At 46.9% G+C, this 16,137-nt stretch overlaps 1 protein-coding gene across 3 annotated transcripts in view; it reads right to left on the bottom strand.

Moving 5' to 3' along the window:
- Positions 1-16,137, bottom strand: part of LOC126427381 (neprilysin-2) — a 617,471-nt gene that overhangs the window by 509,802 nt on the left and 91,532 nt on the right. For all 3 annotated transcript variants that reach the window (XM_050089733.1, XM_050089730.1, XM_050089731.1), the window contains exon 2: positions 7,961-8,066. In XM_050089733.1, coding sequence (XP_049945690.1) covers positions 7,961-8,034 — 74 coding nt within the window. In that variant the 5' untranslated portion in view covers positions 8,035-8,066. The remainder of the gene's footprint in view (positions 1-7,960; positions 8,067-16,137) is intronic.

The following is a 16,137-nucleotide window of genomic DNA, read 5'->3' as shown; positions in this document are numbered from 1 at the left end:
GAGCCTAACTGTGTTTCCATTGTTCCCATATCAGTTTCTAATTCAGATCGTAACTGTGATCCCACTGCTTTCATCTCGGTTTTAACTGTTCCTATTTCTGTTTTAAATTCAGATCTTAGCCGAGTTTCCATAGTTCCCATCCGTGTTATCATTGCTTCCATCCGTGATTTAATTGTTCCCATCTCAGTTTTAATTGTTCCCATCTGTGATCCCAGTGAGTCTAACTTTGTTCCCATATCAGTTTTTAATTCAGATTGAAAATTTAATATTACACTCATCAACTGCTCCATGTTAAATTGTTCAGAATTCTTTTCGCCCCTAACATCTCCCGCAAAACTAACTTCCTTCTGCATAGCCATAAGGCTATCTGTGTTCGATACTATTCCAGAATCTTCTGTCGTTAATCTCAGATTCTACGAATTTTCTGATTGAGAAAAATTTTGAAATGGTTCCGGACTATTTTCCCGACTTATTACATTGTTTTCCACCTCATTATCCACCATACTGTTTTCCTCTGTTGGCGAGTTCGCCATGTCAACAATTTCGTCATTCTCACTATTCATCATTTTTCCCTTTTTCATCGATCGCGTAATCATTTGCAAAACATACAAAAAATTCGTCACTGTACGAAAATTACACACAATGACTCTTTATCTCCAACAATACCATTCAAATGCAATGACTCCCTCAAACACGATCAATCGAACAATTGAAATAATTGCACTAAATTGTCAAACCCGTTGACAAGACAACAAATTCAATTCTGAGAAAAAAATACCATTAGAAGAATGACAATTACCAAATCTACACACTCAATACAGACTACAATCACTAAACTCAAAATTACTACAACAATACTACAGTCTACTATTTTTACAGTCAGAAGATTCCAAGGGACGATCCGAAGCAGCGGTCGCCACGTGCATGGGGGCTTATTTAATATAATGAAAAAGATTTTGATAGCTGTATGTCCGATTACGCTGTGTCTCGTAAACGGTTGGCCCTGACTAGTATTTTTACGCTATCTGACTGCAACAAACAATGTAAGAAAATTTTCGTAAACACAGTTAATTAATTAAGTCCCCAGCAACTATAAAACCTACAAAATCCAAGCACAAGAGTAACTGTTCTGTATGTGGGAGTGTGACTCAACGCCCACATCTGGCACGGTTCTTTTCCAACAAGACAAGAATTTTTAAATACCAACTATACTGACGTGACAAAAGAAATTTAGAAAAACTATAATTACGCAAGAAAATCACAATTACACTCTAATCCAAGAACACAAGCCAGATGCTTTGTTGACTGAACCTGTAGTGACGCATTATTTCAGATACACAACCAATAAAAGAACATTGTAAGTTTTACCTTCATATATATTGACGAAATGCACTCATTACAATAACATCTGCTATCTCTCCCATCAAATAACTGCATAAGACATGGAACAACACTCTTTACTACAACATCTCGCTCCGACTTCACGACAAGCAGTGCCCACTAGCACATCTCGGCACGACTCTTAACACGCACTGTCCTCTACGAGCTCTCTACTAGCACTGTCCGCCATGAACTCTCAACAAGCACTGACTTCTACGATCTCTTGACAACCACTGAGAACCACGAACTCCTAACACGCACTGTGGAGGCGGCTTAATAGTACTCTTTGGCGCAATCTCTGGCGCAGTGGCACAGTGTAGCCACCTTTCAACTGTTCAAGTTGGTGGAGGCTCTGTAATGGTGAGGGTCGTGTGCAGTTGGAGTGATATGGGACCCCTGATACGTCTAGATACAGGTGTCACGTACGTATGCATCCTGTCTGATCACCTGCATCCATTCGTGTCCATTGTGCATTCCGCCGGATTTGGGCAACTCCAGGAGGACAATGCGATACCTATAATTGCTACAGAGTGGCTCCAGGAACACTTTTCTGAGTTTAAACACTTTCGCTGACCACCAAACTCCCCAGACACGATTGTTGAGCATATCTGGAATGCCTTGCTACCTGCTGTTCAGAAGAAATCTCAACCCCCGTCCCACCGGTATTGTTACGCATTTCTGGACAACCCAGCAGGTTTCATGGCGTCAGTTGTCTCGAGCAGTACTTCAGACGTTAGTCGAGTCCATGCCACGTCACGTTGAGTCTCTTCTGTGTGCTCGCTTGGGCCCTACGCGACGTTAGGCAGGTGTACCAGCTTCTTTGGCTCTTCAGTGGTGGCTCGCACTAAGCCTAATCAAGATAATACGAGCATATGGAGTATCGGACCAGCTGCGTGACTGGATTGAACATTGCTACACTACTGGCCATTAAAATTGCTGCACCAAGAAGATGACGTGCTACAGTCGCGAAATTTACCCGACAGGAAGAAGATTGTGTGGTAAGCAAATGATTAGCTTTTCAGAGCATTCACACAAGGTTGGCGTCGGTGGCGACACCTACAACGTGCTGACGTGGGGAAAGTTTCCAACCGATTTCTCATACACAAACAGCAGTTGACCGGCGTTGCCTGGTGAAACGTTGTTGTGATGCCTCGTGTAAGGAGGAGAAATGCGTACCATCACGTTTCCGACTTTGATAAAGGTCGGATTGTAGCCTATCGCGATTGCGGTTTATCGTATCGCGACATTGCTGCTCCCGTTAGTCGAGATCCAATGACTGTTACCAGAATATGGAATCGGTGGGTTCAGGAGGGTAATACGGAACGCCGTGCTGGATCCCAACGGCCTCGTATCGCTAGCAGTCGAGATGACAGGCATCTTATCCGCATGGCTGTAACGGACCGTGCAGCCACGTCTCGATCACTGAGTCAACGGATGGGGACGTTTGCAAGGCAACAACCATCTGCACCAACAGTTCGACGACGTTTGCGGTAGCACGGACTATCAGCTCGGAGACCATGGCTGCGGTTACCCTTGACGCTGCATCACAGACAGGAGCGCCTGCGATGGTGTACTCGACCATGAACCTGAGTGCACGATTCGCAAAACGTCATTTTTTCGGATGAATGCAGGTTCTGTTTACAGCATCACGATGGTCGCATCCGTGTTTGGCGACACCGCGGTGGACGCACATTCGAAGCGTGTATTCGTCATCGCCATACTGGCGTATCACCCGGCCTGATGGTATGGGGTCCCATTGGTTACACGTCTCGGTTACCTCTTTTCTGCATTGACGGCACTTTGAACAGTGGACGTTACATTTCAGATGTGTTACGACCCGTGACTCTGCCCTTCATTAGATCCCTGCGAAACCCTACATTTCAGCAGGATAATGCACGACCGCATGTTGCAGGTCCTGTACGGGTCTTTCTGGATACAGAAAACGGTGGACTGCTGCCCTGGCCAGCACATTCTCCAGATCTCTCACCAATTGAAAACGTCTGGTCAATGGCGGCAGAGCAACTGGCTCGTCACAATACGCCACTCTTGATGAACTGTGGTATCGTGTTGAATCTGCAACCAAGCTCTGTTTGACTCAACGCCCAGGCGTATCAAGGCCGTTATTACGGCCAGAGGTGGTTGTTCTGGATACAGATTTCTCAGGATCTATACACCCAAATTGCGTGAAAATGTAATCACATGTCAGTTCTAGTATAATATAATTGTCCAATGAATACCCGTTTATCATCTGCATTTCTTTTTTGTGTAGCAATTTTAATGGTCAGTACTGTATTATTACGCAGAGCCTGTGAACGGCGAAGATGGTCGAATGTTCACGTGCTACTGTCGTGAGCATCTGCCGAAAAAGGTAGAAGGACAGTGAAATTACCACTATGCTCTAAATGGTTGGACGCCCATGACTGTTGACAGAACGTGGGGTTCCGAAGCTTGTCTGCTCTGTACTGTGGGATAGACCGTGAACAGTTTAGAATACGTCCAACATATGTAAACAGATGTGCTATTGTCTACCGTGTCTGTGCCATGTAACAAGCGCCTGTGGGCATTATGTATGTCGACATGGTGCAAGGTGCTCTATGTTTTTAAATATTTTAACAATAACTAACCTTTTATAACGGGCTTATTTTATCCACCTGACATCTTCTGCGCGATGTTCAGCGTAAGATGAACACGTTTTACATCAAAGAGCTTTTTAACCTGTTGATGACAGCCAAGCCTATTGAACGCGGCTGGCTTAAATAAAGAAATGTTCTATGCGATCTCGGCTGTTGAATAGTTTTAACAATTAAAAGAGATCGTCCTTCAGCACTCGCAAAATCAGAAGATTTTGGCCGCCAATCCTTGTCTTCTTTCCACTTCATTTCACTCACCCCTGCTGTATCCAGATCGAGCCTCCGCATTTTTTTTTTATGTTTTGTAGCTTGCCTACCACGTTCAAACTTCCGACATTCCACTCCCCGACTCGTAGAACTCTACTCTTTCGTTGGTCATTCAATGTTTTCCTCATGGTAATCTCCGCCTTGGCAGTACCCTCTGAATCGGGGACTAGTCCGGAATCTTTTGCCAATGGAGAGATCAACATGAAACTTTCTCGGTTACAGGCCACATGTCCTGTGGATACACATTGTGTGCCTCTGATGAAGTGGTTTCCATTGCTTTCTAAGTACTGGTGAAGTTGATCATTCCTGATTCTTCGGCCTTTAGGGGCACTATCCCATCCCAAGGCCAAAAGATTGGGCAAAAGAGTGCCCTGAACCTCTGTTCGTTTCTCCGACATTTTTTACATTTATTATTTGTTTATTTATTAATAAATGGAGAAATGAAATAAATGGAAAAATGAAAAGAGGTTCAGGGCCCTTTTTGACATGGTATATTGTCAAATCACAATTTATGAAAGATGCTTATATTTTATTAATAGGATTAAGTAGGAATAATTAATATTGGTCGTGTTGGAAATAATTGTGGTAGCAGGGAATGTCTGCACCAAAGTATTGTTGGCAGGAGAGACCGCACATTGATGTAATTTTAAAAAGGGCGGGAGAGATGACGTATGGATACATTTTAAGAAAAGAGCTGGAAAGAGCGCGCATTGATACATTTTGTATGGTAGCAGGGATTGTCTGCACCAGAAAGCACTGTTGGCGGGAGAGACTGCACTTTAGCGTTCGTAGGAAGTCAGTAGTAAGCGTGAAGTGCGGCGAGTCGGTAGCAGGTCTGAAGCGAGAGGTTGAGAGGAGCGGTGTGTCTGCCAGCCACCAGCTATGATCTACAGGAGACTATAAACGGACGTACAGAGACATCAGCTAACTATTATCATAAGAGGAACTTGTATTAGGGATATATATATATACATACCGAAGGTATGTTTGCCCAATGCTAGCCGTAAGATTATTGTAAAAAGTAAGTCCCATTTGAACGTTTGTAAAATCATTTCCTTCAGAATATAATTAATTTTTGCCAGTAATATAGCATTACTGATTATAATCATTCCCAAAAACCATCAACGTAAAACTCTGCAAAATTTTATTGTTGTCAAGAAAAAGTGTAACTATGAATTACGTAACTTCAGTCAAATTAATTAAAGAATAACGTCAGATTTGGTATTAAAGAATAATGTCAGCTTTGGTAATAAGTACAGCCACTTATTACGACAGCCCACCAGCAGCTAATAGAGTATAGTAAAACAGAGTCAGAATATTCATGTCGCGGTTCGATGTAGCAGTCAGATGGCGATCCAGTAACAGTAAAAAAGTTGAGAAACAATTTTGGGTAATTGCAGGTAACACATTCTGTGTTTCGCCGAAATAATCAGAAAATCACTTTTAATAAGTAGCGATTAAATTTGTATGCGAAGATTCAGAAAGAGAATACATTTCAAAGGGATGATTTCAATTGTTATTATTAAGCAAGAGATAGAAATCCTAAGGGAAGGTTACATAGGTTATCGTAAAAGGGAAGGTTATCATTAACAAAAGAGGTATAGAGGAGACAGGAAGGTTTCAATGGCCGTTGGCAGAATGGGGGTGACTTCTTATGCCGGAAGTCTTCGGCCGCCTACGCTGATTTTTTTATCCAGAATTCAAGCAGTGGCAGAGTTCAAGTCCGTTACGGAGTACATTTTGACTACTGACCAATGAATTTAAACCTACACCACTGGTGCACCCGCACATGTTCGTCTATAACACATAATTTCAAGTAAAGTACGAATCAGGAACGGCAACGTGAAGATAGTCTATCAATAGATAACTGTTATTGCAAATGATACCTACACTACTGGCCATTAAAATTGCTACAGCAAGAAGAAATGCTGATGATAAACGGATATTCATTGGACAAATATATTATACTAGAACTGATATGTGATTACATTTTCACGCAATTTGGGTGCATAGATCCTGAGAAATCAGTACCCAGAACAACCACCTCTGGCCGTAATAACGGCCTTGATACACCTGGGCATTGAGTGAAACATAGCTTGGATGGCGTGTACAGGTACAGCTGCCCATGCAGCTTCAACACGATACCACAGTTCATCGAGAGTAGTGACTGGCGTATTCTGACGAGCCAGTTGCTCGGCCACCATTGACCAGACGTTTTCAGTTGGTGAGAGATCTGGAGGACGTGCTCGCAAGGGCAGCAGTCGAACATTTTCTGTATCCAGAATGGCCCGTACAGGACCTGCAACATGCGGTGGTGCATTATCCTGCTGAAATGTAGGGTTTGACAGGGATCGAATGAAGGGTAGAGCCACGGGTCGTAACACATCTGAAATGTAATGTCCACTTTTCAAAGTGCCATCAATGCGAACGAGAGGTGACCGAGACGTGTAACCAATGGCACCACATACCATCACGCTGGGTGATACGCCAGTATGGCGACGACGAATAGACGCTTCCAATGTGCGTTCACCGCGATGTCGCCACACAATGATGCGACCATCGTGATGCTGTAAACGGAACCTGGATCCATCCGAAAAAATGACTTTTTGCCATTCGTGCACCCAGTTTCGTCGTCGTGTACACCATCGCAGGCGCTCCTGTCTGTGATGCAGCGTCAAGGGTAACCGCAGCCACGGTCTCCGACCTATTAGACCGTGCTGCTGCAAACGTCGTCGAACTGTTCGCGCAGATGGTTGTTGTCTTGCAAACGTCCCCATGTGTTGACTCAGGGATCGAGACGTGGCTGCACGATCCGTTACAGCCGTGCGGATAAGATGCCTGTCATCTCGACTGCTAGTGATACGAGGGCGTTGGGATCCAGCGCGGCGTTCCGTATTACCCTCCTGAACCCACCGATTCCATATTCTGGTAACAGTCATTGGACTTTACCAATGTCGCGATACGATAAACCGCAATCGCGATAGGCTACCATCGGACCTTTATCAAAGTCGGAAACGTGATGGTACGGATTTCTCCTCCTTACACGAGGCATCACAACAACGTTTCACCAGGCAACGCCGGTCAACTGCTGTTTGTGTATGAGAAATCGGTTGGAAACTTTCCTCATGTCAGCACGTTGTATGTGTCGCCACCGGCGCCAACCTTGTGTGAATGCTCTGAAAAGCTAATTATTTGCCTATCACAGCATCTTCTTGCTGTCGGTTAAATTTCGCGTCTGTAGCACGTCATCTTCGTGGTGTAGCAATTTTTATACCCAGTAGTGTATTACTGCAAATGATTGTTACAATGTTGAGGTTAAGTACAAAACGTTGTAAGGTTGAAATTAATTATTTTACCTCATCTGTGATGCCTGTCAAATGCCACAATACGAGATTTGTTCAAAAACATTCCGAAACATTCGTAACAACGCGCCAATGGTGCGTCGGAACGAAATGCAATTGGGATCATTATCTGGAGATTTCCGCAAATCTTCCCTGATCATCGTACCCAGTCTTGGTATGACTCAAAGTTCTCATTCTATTTTTCACTAGTTTTCTCTGCAATCTCAGGTGATAATGGATGCTCGTTGAAGTTTCTCTCGGCTGTAGTGACTCCAGTTTACATACGCTGCCTGACAAATACGGATAAACGAGAATCTTCAGTAGTTTTGCTGGGCTACTTACCCACTCACAGTATCGACCAGCAACTCCTCGTCGTCTTCAGAAGACTCCAGCGTGCTGAACTTGGCCACGGGCATCTCGATGCCTTCCTGCGCCCTTCGAGGAGTTCCTGTGGAAACAAAAGCAGTACAGGGTGTTTTATTGAGAAACTGAAACTGTGTGCGGTGGAAACTGAGCAGCCGTGGCAAAATTTGCTGTTTTGAAGAGCGCGCCGCAGCGCGTAGTGTGAAGCAGTCGCCCTCCGTTTCTGGCGGTGGCGCCGCTGTGGCAGTCGCAACTTTCGTGTCTCACTCTGGTGGGAAAGGCGGAAAGGCTGCCTGTTCACGTGCATTTAAGGGGCGCTATGAGCTCGCCAGTCGGCCCCTTCCCTGACGCCCTTAGTAAGGCTAATCACTTTGCCTCCTACCTGTCCGATGTGTTTTCCATCCCTGATGATCCCCAGTTCGATTACTCCCTCTTCCCAGATATCCGCGATCGAACTGACACCTCTGTCCCTCCCCTCACTCCTGGTTTCCAGTACTTGGACACCATTCCACACACGGACCTTAATGCCCCCATCACCACACAGGATCTCATCAATACACTCCGCACCAAACGCAACACCGCTCCTGGTCACGATCGTCTCACCTACCGTCACCTTCGTGAAGCTCCTGTCTCTTTTCTCTCCACCCTGGCCAGGCTCTACAATGTAGTCCTGTCCACCGGGTACTACCCCGACCTGTGGAAAACCTCCCGTATCCTCATGTTCCTCAAACCTGGCAAACCGCCGTCCGCCGTCTCCTCCTACCGTCCCATCAGCCTTACCTCGGTCTTCAGCAAGGTCCTGGAATCTATCCTCACCCGCCGCATCCACCAGCATCTCCGCCAGCACCGCCTCCTCCCCGTTACCCAGTGTGGCTTTCGGCCGTCCTTCTCTTCCGACGATCTTCTCCTTCACCTCACTCATCTCCTTTCCGAACAGCTCAATTCCCGTCGCTCCGCCATCTTCCTCTCTCTTGACCTCGAACGCGCATATGACCGCGTCTGGCATTCCGGTCTCCTCTTCAAGCTCCAAACCTTCGCTCTTCCCATTAACTACGTTCGTCTGATCGGTTCCTTTCTCTCCCGCCGTCCTTCCCATGTCACCATCCATAACACCGATTCCTTCACCTTTTTCCCCTCCGCCGGTGTGCCCCAAGGCTCCGTCCTCTCCCCCCTTCTGTACCTTTTGTACACGGCGGACATGCCGCCGCCGTCACCCCCCGTCCACCTTCTCCAGTTTGCCGATGACACCGCCTTCCTTGCCCTTGCCCCCACCCTGCAACGCTCTCAACGCCTTCTCCAATCCCATCTTGACCGGTTCACCGCTTGGTGCAACCAGTGGTTGCTCAAGGTCAATCCTTCCAAAACCCAGGCGATCATTGTAGGCAAAACCACTCCCTCCTTCCGCCTCCTTGATTTCTATCTCACCGTTTATGGCCGTCCCATCGCTCTCACCCCCACCCTTAAGTACCTTGGCGTCACCCTCGATCGTCGCCTCTCCTGGACTCCCCATCTCCAGACAATCCAAGCCAAGGCACGTTCCCGACTCCGTCTCCTCAAACTCCTTTCCGGCCGAACGTGGGGTCTGGACCCCTCCACTATCCTCCACACCTATAAGTCCCTCATCCGCCCTATCCTCTGTTACGCCCATCCAGCCTGGATCTCCGCCCCCCCTACCTTCTATAAATCCCTCCAAATCCTTGAACGCCATGCTCTCCGCCTTGCCTATCGCATCCGTCTCCCTTCCCCCACGCGGATCCTGTATGACCTTATCCCCTTCCCCCACCTCCTCCTCTTCCTCGAAAGGATACGTATCCTATACACCTCCCGTAAACTCGATCCACCTCACCCACTCGTCTCCCCAGTCCTCTCCCACCCCCGCCCGCTGCCGCGCCTGTACTCCCATGTCCCACCCGGTCTCCATCTCTCCACCCTCCTTACCCTCTCCCAAGGTGGCTTCCGCCAGCTCCCCCTCCCTGATGATGCCCTCCTCCCCTCCATCTACCCCTCCTACCAACTTTGATCCTCCCGCCCTCCTCCTGTGCTTGCTCCTCAGGGCACCCTCCCTCCCCTCTCTCCCTTTTTCCCTCCCTCCTCCTTTTCTCTCCCCTCCTCCCCCGGGCCTCCCCTCCCCTCCCCTCCCCTGTCCCTCTCCTTCCTGCCCCCGTCTCCTCCGCCATTCGGCGTCCTTTTCTCCCCTCTCCCCCACCTCACCCCTGTTCCCCTCTTGGCAGGTCCCCGGACTCGCACACGCTACGTGGACTTTCGCGCGCCGATCACCGCCATCAGTGTCTTGTGTGTGCCGTCGTGTTTAGTGTTCAGTGTTCACCGTCACACTCCATCGTTCACCAGTGCCATCGTCTCCTTCAGTGTTAGTGCGTCGTCTCAACAGTTTGCAGTGTGGCTTATCGTCGAGTGTGAACGGCTCCGTGTTTGTTTCTCTGTGTCTCCTGTTTCTTGCCCACCATTTTGTAACTTTTATGCTTTTCTCCTGTTTTTGCTGATTGTATCGTCTATGGCTGAAGAGCAGCGTAGTATGCTGCTGCCAGCCTGCCTGCTGTACAGGCTTTAAAATACCAATAAAGTAAAAAAAAAAAAAAAAAAAAACTCGCCAGTCGGTCAGTCTGGGTCAGTCTCTCGTCCCCAGCTTGCTCCTCTGTCTCTCGTCCGCATTTGTGAGGCAGTTAGTGTCTGTCTGTCGTTCGGAGTGCTAGTCTGCCTGTCGTTCGGATCAACATTTAAAGCCGGCAAAGTGAGAGTCTTTCCACTCCGCCAGTAAGAGAACTCAGCGAGAGGTCGCCCGGTCGGGGCTTACTTCCTGCATCTGAGTCTGCGCGTTAGGCCGCCAGTCTGCTCGAGTTTGCTCAGGCAACGGTCATGGGCGGTTGGATCGGTCGGTTGGTCGGTGGCGCACTGAGACACGATATGACTTGTCCTCTTGAGCAGGGCCGGCCAAACGCTGCACAGTGTGCAGACGTGCAGAAGTGCTGCACATGTGCGCACGTGCGCGACAGCGACATCTGTTACTAGACATGTGTCCACTTCGCTGTTTATGTGGTACAAGCAAGAGCGCAACGTACCCAGTCTCATTTACCCCTGGTAACCGTAACCTTAACAGAGAAGTACTGAGAAATGGCAGGTACTGTGAAAAAGCAAAGGACGGGAGATCTATCTTCTCAGTCGTAGAAAAATGACCGGGAACTGCAATTCTTTTTTGTAGCCGTTGGCGAAAATTCACAGTGTTTGCTGTGCCGCCGAATAATAGGCGTCCAGTGTAAGTTTTCAATTGAAAGACACTAAAATACATATCACAAAGACGAGTGTAGTGTACTCAACAGTGAAGAACGGCAAGCAAAATTAAATGTCCTTCAGAAAATGGACGAGACACATCAACTCGATTTTACTGTACGTCAAAGTGACTGATACTTCTTGAACTCTGGTGTTACATTTATGTCTGTTTTACTGTACGCTGTACAATGTACTGTTTACAATTTTCCAGAATGACAACCACACTAAATCTTCACTGCGAGCAAGTTTTAAAATCGCATTAAGAATTGCACAATCTGGGAAACCCTTTTCCGAAGGGGAGTTGGTGAAAGGGTGTCTGATTGATGCTGCAGAACTTGTGTGTCCCACGAACGTTAGCAGTTTCCAGAAATCAGTCTATCCAAACAAACAGTGACAAGACGTATCGGTGGTATGGCCGGCGATCTGCACAGCAGCTAATAAATAAGGCTACAGACTTTGTTGCTTTCTCTGCTGCGCTCGATGAAGCAACAGATCTTACAGATACCTAAGGACATCACACACATCCATGCCCGAGGCATGCGAGCGTAGCGGTCGCGCCTAGAACCGCTCGGCCACTCCGAACGGCGGATTGTTCGGTAATCTCCCTATCAATCTACCGTACCTTAGTAGCTGCCTCTGTCATGTTTATCGGATTTGGAGTGTAACGGCCTAATTCCTGAAATATGTTTTTATCTTGCCTACCATCTTGAGAGGCGGTATCTGTGTACTGTAGAGCATCTTAACTTGTTTGGCCAACCTTGTAGAATTTTATATAAGATTGCATTTTATGGGCTTTTATTTAAATGATCATTTTAGTATATAAAGTTGCCACCCTTTCACCGTAAGACTTTTCTTAGAAGTTAATATCAAGTTGCACCTTTGGTGGCAAAGCTAATATTTTAATTTTTAGTGTTTTGTATATTCCATCCATCCTACGGGAGTGCGTAGTTTGTGTGCTTGTGTAATTTGTTAAAGTTTTTAGTTTAAAGTAATCTGGTGTGTTGCAGATTTGCACCAGAGTAGTGTTTCAGAGGTTGTTGTGAGCGGTCGTGACTACTGCCGTGTCAAAAGGGAATGGCAAGGTTCTCTGCCCGAGAGCTCATACAGTCAAACTTTGTTTCTTTCTGCCTCTGAAAATATGGTAACTTGATATTTAGAGGGTTCTCTCTGATTATAATTTCAAATCTGTATCTTTTAAAAATGGTTTATGCGCTATTAAAGTGAATAACATTCCCATTTGCTAAAAGGAATTTGGTTACGATTTCATCAGTTACTCGCTGGCAACTACTTCCACGCTTACATAGTGTGATTAAATGTGTTGATGTTCTTGATGAATCGCTAGTAAATAAAATAAATTCTTAAGTATGTTCTTTGAAAACAAATCACGCAAATGGAACACAGGACTTTGGTTTTAGCGAGGAAGCATTAAGCAAGATCCTGTAACACGGTCCAGCCACATCTGTGGGACCACCAGCTATGTTCGACGTCTACGTGCAGTAACCACTAACAGGCCGCAGGTGGCATCACTAGCGGTGTCATAAAGTGGAAACAGAGTGATTTAGACTAGGTGATCAAAAGTATCCGGACACCTGGCTGAAAATGACTTACAAGTTCGTAGGCGCCCGCCATCGGTAATGCTGGAATTCAATATGGTGTTGGGCCACCGTTAGCCTTGATGACAGCTTCCACTCTCGCAGGGATACGTTCAATCAGGTGCTGGAATGTTTCTTGGGGAAAGGCAGCCCATTCTTCACGGTCGGCTGCATTGAGGAGAGGTATCGATGTCGGTCGGTGAGGCCTGGCACGAAGTCGGCGTTCCAAAACACCCCAAAGGTGTTCTGTAGGATTCAGGTCAGGACTCTATGCAGGCCAGTCCATTACAGGGATGTTATTGTCGTGTAACCACTCTGCCACAGGCCGTGCATTATGAACAGGTGCTCGATCGTGTTGAAAGATGCAGTCGCCATCCCCGAATTGCTCTTTAACAGTGGGAACCAAGAAGGTGCTTGGAGCATAAATGTTGGCCTATGTGGCCGAGCGGTTCTAGGCGCTACAGTCTGGAACCGCGCGACGGCTACGGTCGCAGGTGCGAATCCTGCCTCGGGCTTGAATGTGTGTGATGTCCTTAGGTTGGTTGGGTTTAAGTAGTTCCAAGTTCTAGGGGACTGATGACCTTGGAAGTTAAGTCACAAAGTGCTCAGAGCCATTTGAACCATTTGTTGGCCTATGCAGTGACAGTGGCACACGAAGCAATATAGGGTGGAAGCCCCCTCCATGAGAAACACCACCACACCACAACACCACCGCCTCCGAGTTTTACTGTCGGCGCTACACACGCTGGCAGATGACGTTCACCGGGCATTCGCCATACCCACACCCTGCCGTCGGATCGCCGTATTGTGTTCCGTGATTCGTCACTCCACACAACGTTATTCAACTGTTCAGTCGTCCAGTGTTTACGCTCCTTACACCAAGCGAGGCGTCGTTTGGCATTTACCGGCGTCATGTGTGGCTTATGAGCAGCCGCTCGACCATGAAATCGATCTTTCCTCACCTCGCACCTATCTGTCATAGTACTTGCAGAGGATCCTGATGCAGTCTGGAATTTCTGTGTGACAGTCTGGATAGATGCATGCCTATTATGGTCATCTTCATATGTCACAGTCTCTGTCAGTCAACAGACGAGGTCGGCCTGTACGCTTTTGTGCTGTACGTGTCCCTTCACGTTTCCACTTCACTATCACATTGGAAACAGAGGATGTTTAGGAGAGTGCAAATCTCGCGTACAGACGTATGACACAAATGACACCCAATCACCTGACCACCAAAGTCCGTATCACAGAGCGCCCCATTCTTCTCTCTCACGATGTCTAATGGCGACTGAGGTCGCTGATATGGAGTACCTGGCAGGTGGTGGCAGCACAATGCACCTAATAAGAAAAACGTATAATTTTGGGGGTGTCCGCATACCTTTGATTACGTAGTGTATCTGGGGTCCAGAAGGGCACTGTTACGCCATCGCCAGGGTACCCCCTGCGGGCAGGCAACGCATCTAACCCGACAGAGGACCGAAGTTGCCTATACCCAAAGGCGTAAGCAATGGTAAACATCGGCTGTTTGGAAACAGACATTCCACGTACTACTTCCTGCAGAGGGAGTTCGAGATGGCCTGCAGGAAGTTTTACTACACCAACACCTGATTGGCTGACCAATATTATTTAAAGGCTAGAACCAGCACCGGCCGTCAGTTGACGCTGAATACCGACCTCATGGACGGCTCCCCGGAAGTCTTCGTCATCGGAATAGGACTTGGAATTAAGTGTATGGGTGTTACAACGGACTCTTATGGGAACCTTAGAAGTTATCTTTTGTTGCCTCTAGTAATAAATTCTTACTGGCTTTGTGACTGCGACTTTTCGTCGTTATTCAGTCATTTCCATGTAGACGCACGTAAATAAATCTTGTCTTGCAAAAAATGTCAGATTGTCAGTAACAACAGACACGATCATTGGTTTACAGGCCAAGGGTAGCTGCATTTCCGAAACGACTAAGTTTGTAAACTGTTTACCTGCCGCGTGGTTAAAGTACAGGGTGGTCCAAAAGTGCGGGAACACCCTGATAAAATCCAAATGGAGAAGCAAACAAGGAAACAGAATCCCTACACATGAGGAACGGTGTGGTGTCACCGCCAGACACCGCACTTGCTAGGTGGTAGCCTTTAAATCGGCCGCGGTCCGTTAGTATACGTCGGACCCGCGTGTCGCCACTGTCAGTGATTGCAGACCGAGCGCCGCCACACGGCAGATCTAGAGAGACTCCTTAGCACTCGCCCCAGTTGTACAACTGACTTTGCTAGCGATGGTTCACTGACAAATTACGCTCTCATTTGCCGAGACGATAGTTAGCATAGCCTTCAGCTACGTCATTTGCTACGACCTAGCAAAGCGCCATTACCAGTTACTATTGATGCTGTAAAACATATACCGTCAAGAGCGATGTTCACCATTTACGGATTAAAGTTAAGTATTCCAGCAGCTACGTCCGTTTTTTCTAAAGTCTAATTTCCTTGTCCTGTTCTAGACCTCACGCCAGCCTGCGTGAGCTAAAACGCTTGCCTTTCGGCTTCCTCTAAAATCACGGTGTTGGCTCTCCTGCCAACCCACAACAAACAGGAAGGGGGAAACTTTATAGGCTATGCCACCAACATGGTGGCCATCTTGAAAGCCGCCATCTTGGATTCAACTCCAAAATTTTAAATAGGAATGTGGTCATGTGACATATCAAACAGATAGAGAATTTCACCAGAAAAACAATGCCATTATTATTTTAAACACAGCTTTATTCATTCTCGGGTTATATCCAATTACTTGCAGCAGCAGTGGGACGCTCGGCAGCGTGAGTATTACGTACTGAGAAGTCATAAAATGGAGTCTGAAACGGTGCAAAGTGACTATCGCATGCCTGATATGTTACATGTGTTTATCTGTTAGGTATCATTTACTCATGCTAACGTTTTAATCATTGTTTCCTTATTTATAGGTTACAAAATGTCCTTAACACATGGAGAATGCATTGAAATCATCTTGATATCAGGAGAAAGAAGCACACGGGTCATTGCTGAGGATTTCAACAGTCGTCACCCAATCAGACAGCCCATCACTCACAGTGCAGTTCCGAAGCTTTTGGCCAAATTCCGAGCAACAGGTTCTGTCGCAGACAAACCTGAGGCTGGAAGACCAAAATCCGACACCGATGAAGCAACAACAGTCAGCGTGTTGGCATCATTTAGCAAGAGTCCGCAGCGGAGTACTCGTCGCCTGTCACAAGAGTGTGGGGTTAGCCGTACCTTCATATTGCGAATTTTATCGCAG

The sequence above is a fragment of the Schistocerca serialis genome, chromosome 11 (genome assembly GCF_023864345.2).
Source record: "Schistocerca serialis cubense isolate TAMUIC-IGC-003099 chromosome 11, iqSchSeri2.2, whole genome shotgun sequence".
In the NCBI taxonomy this organism is placed as follows: domain Eukaryota; kingdom Metazoa; phylum Arthropoda; class Insecta; order Orthoptera; family Acrididae; genus Schistocerca; species Schistocerca serialis.
The sequence above is the reverse complement of the archived record's forward strand: the minus strand, read 5'-3'. Positions and strand labels throughout refer to the sequence as shown.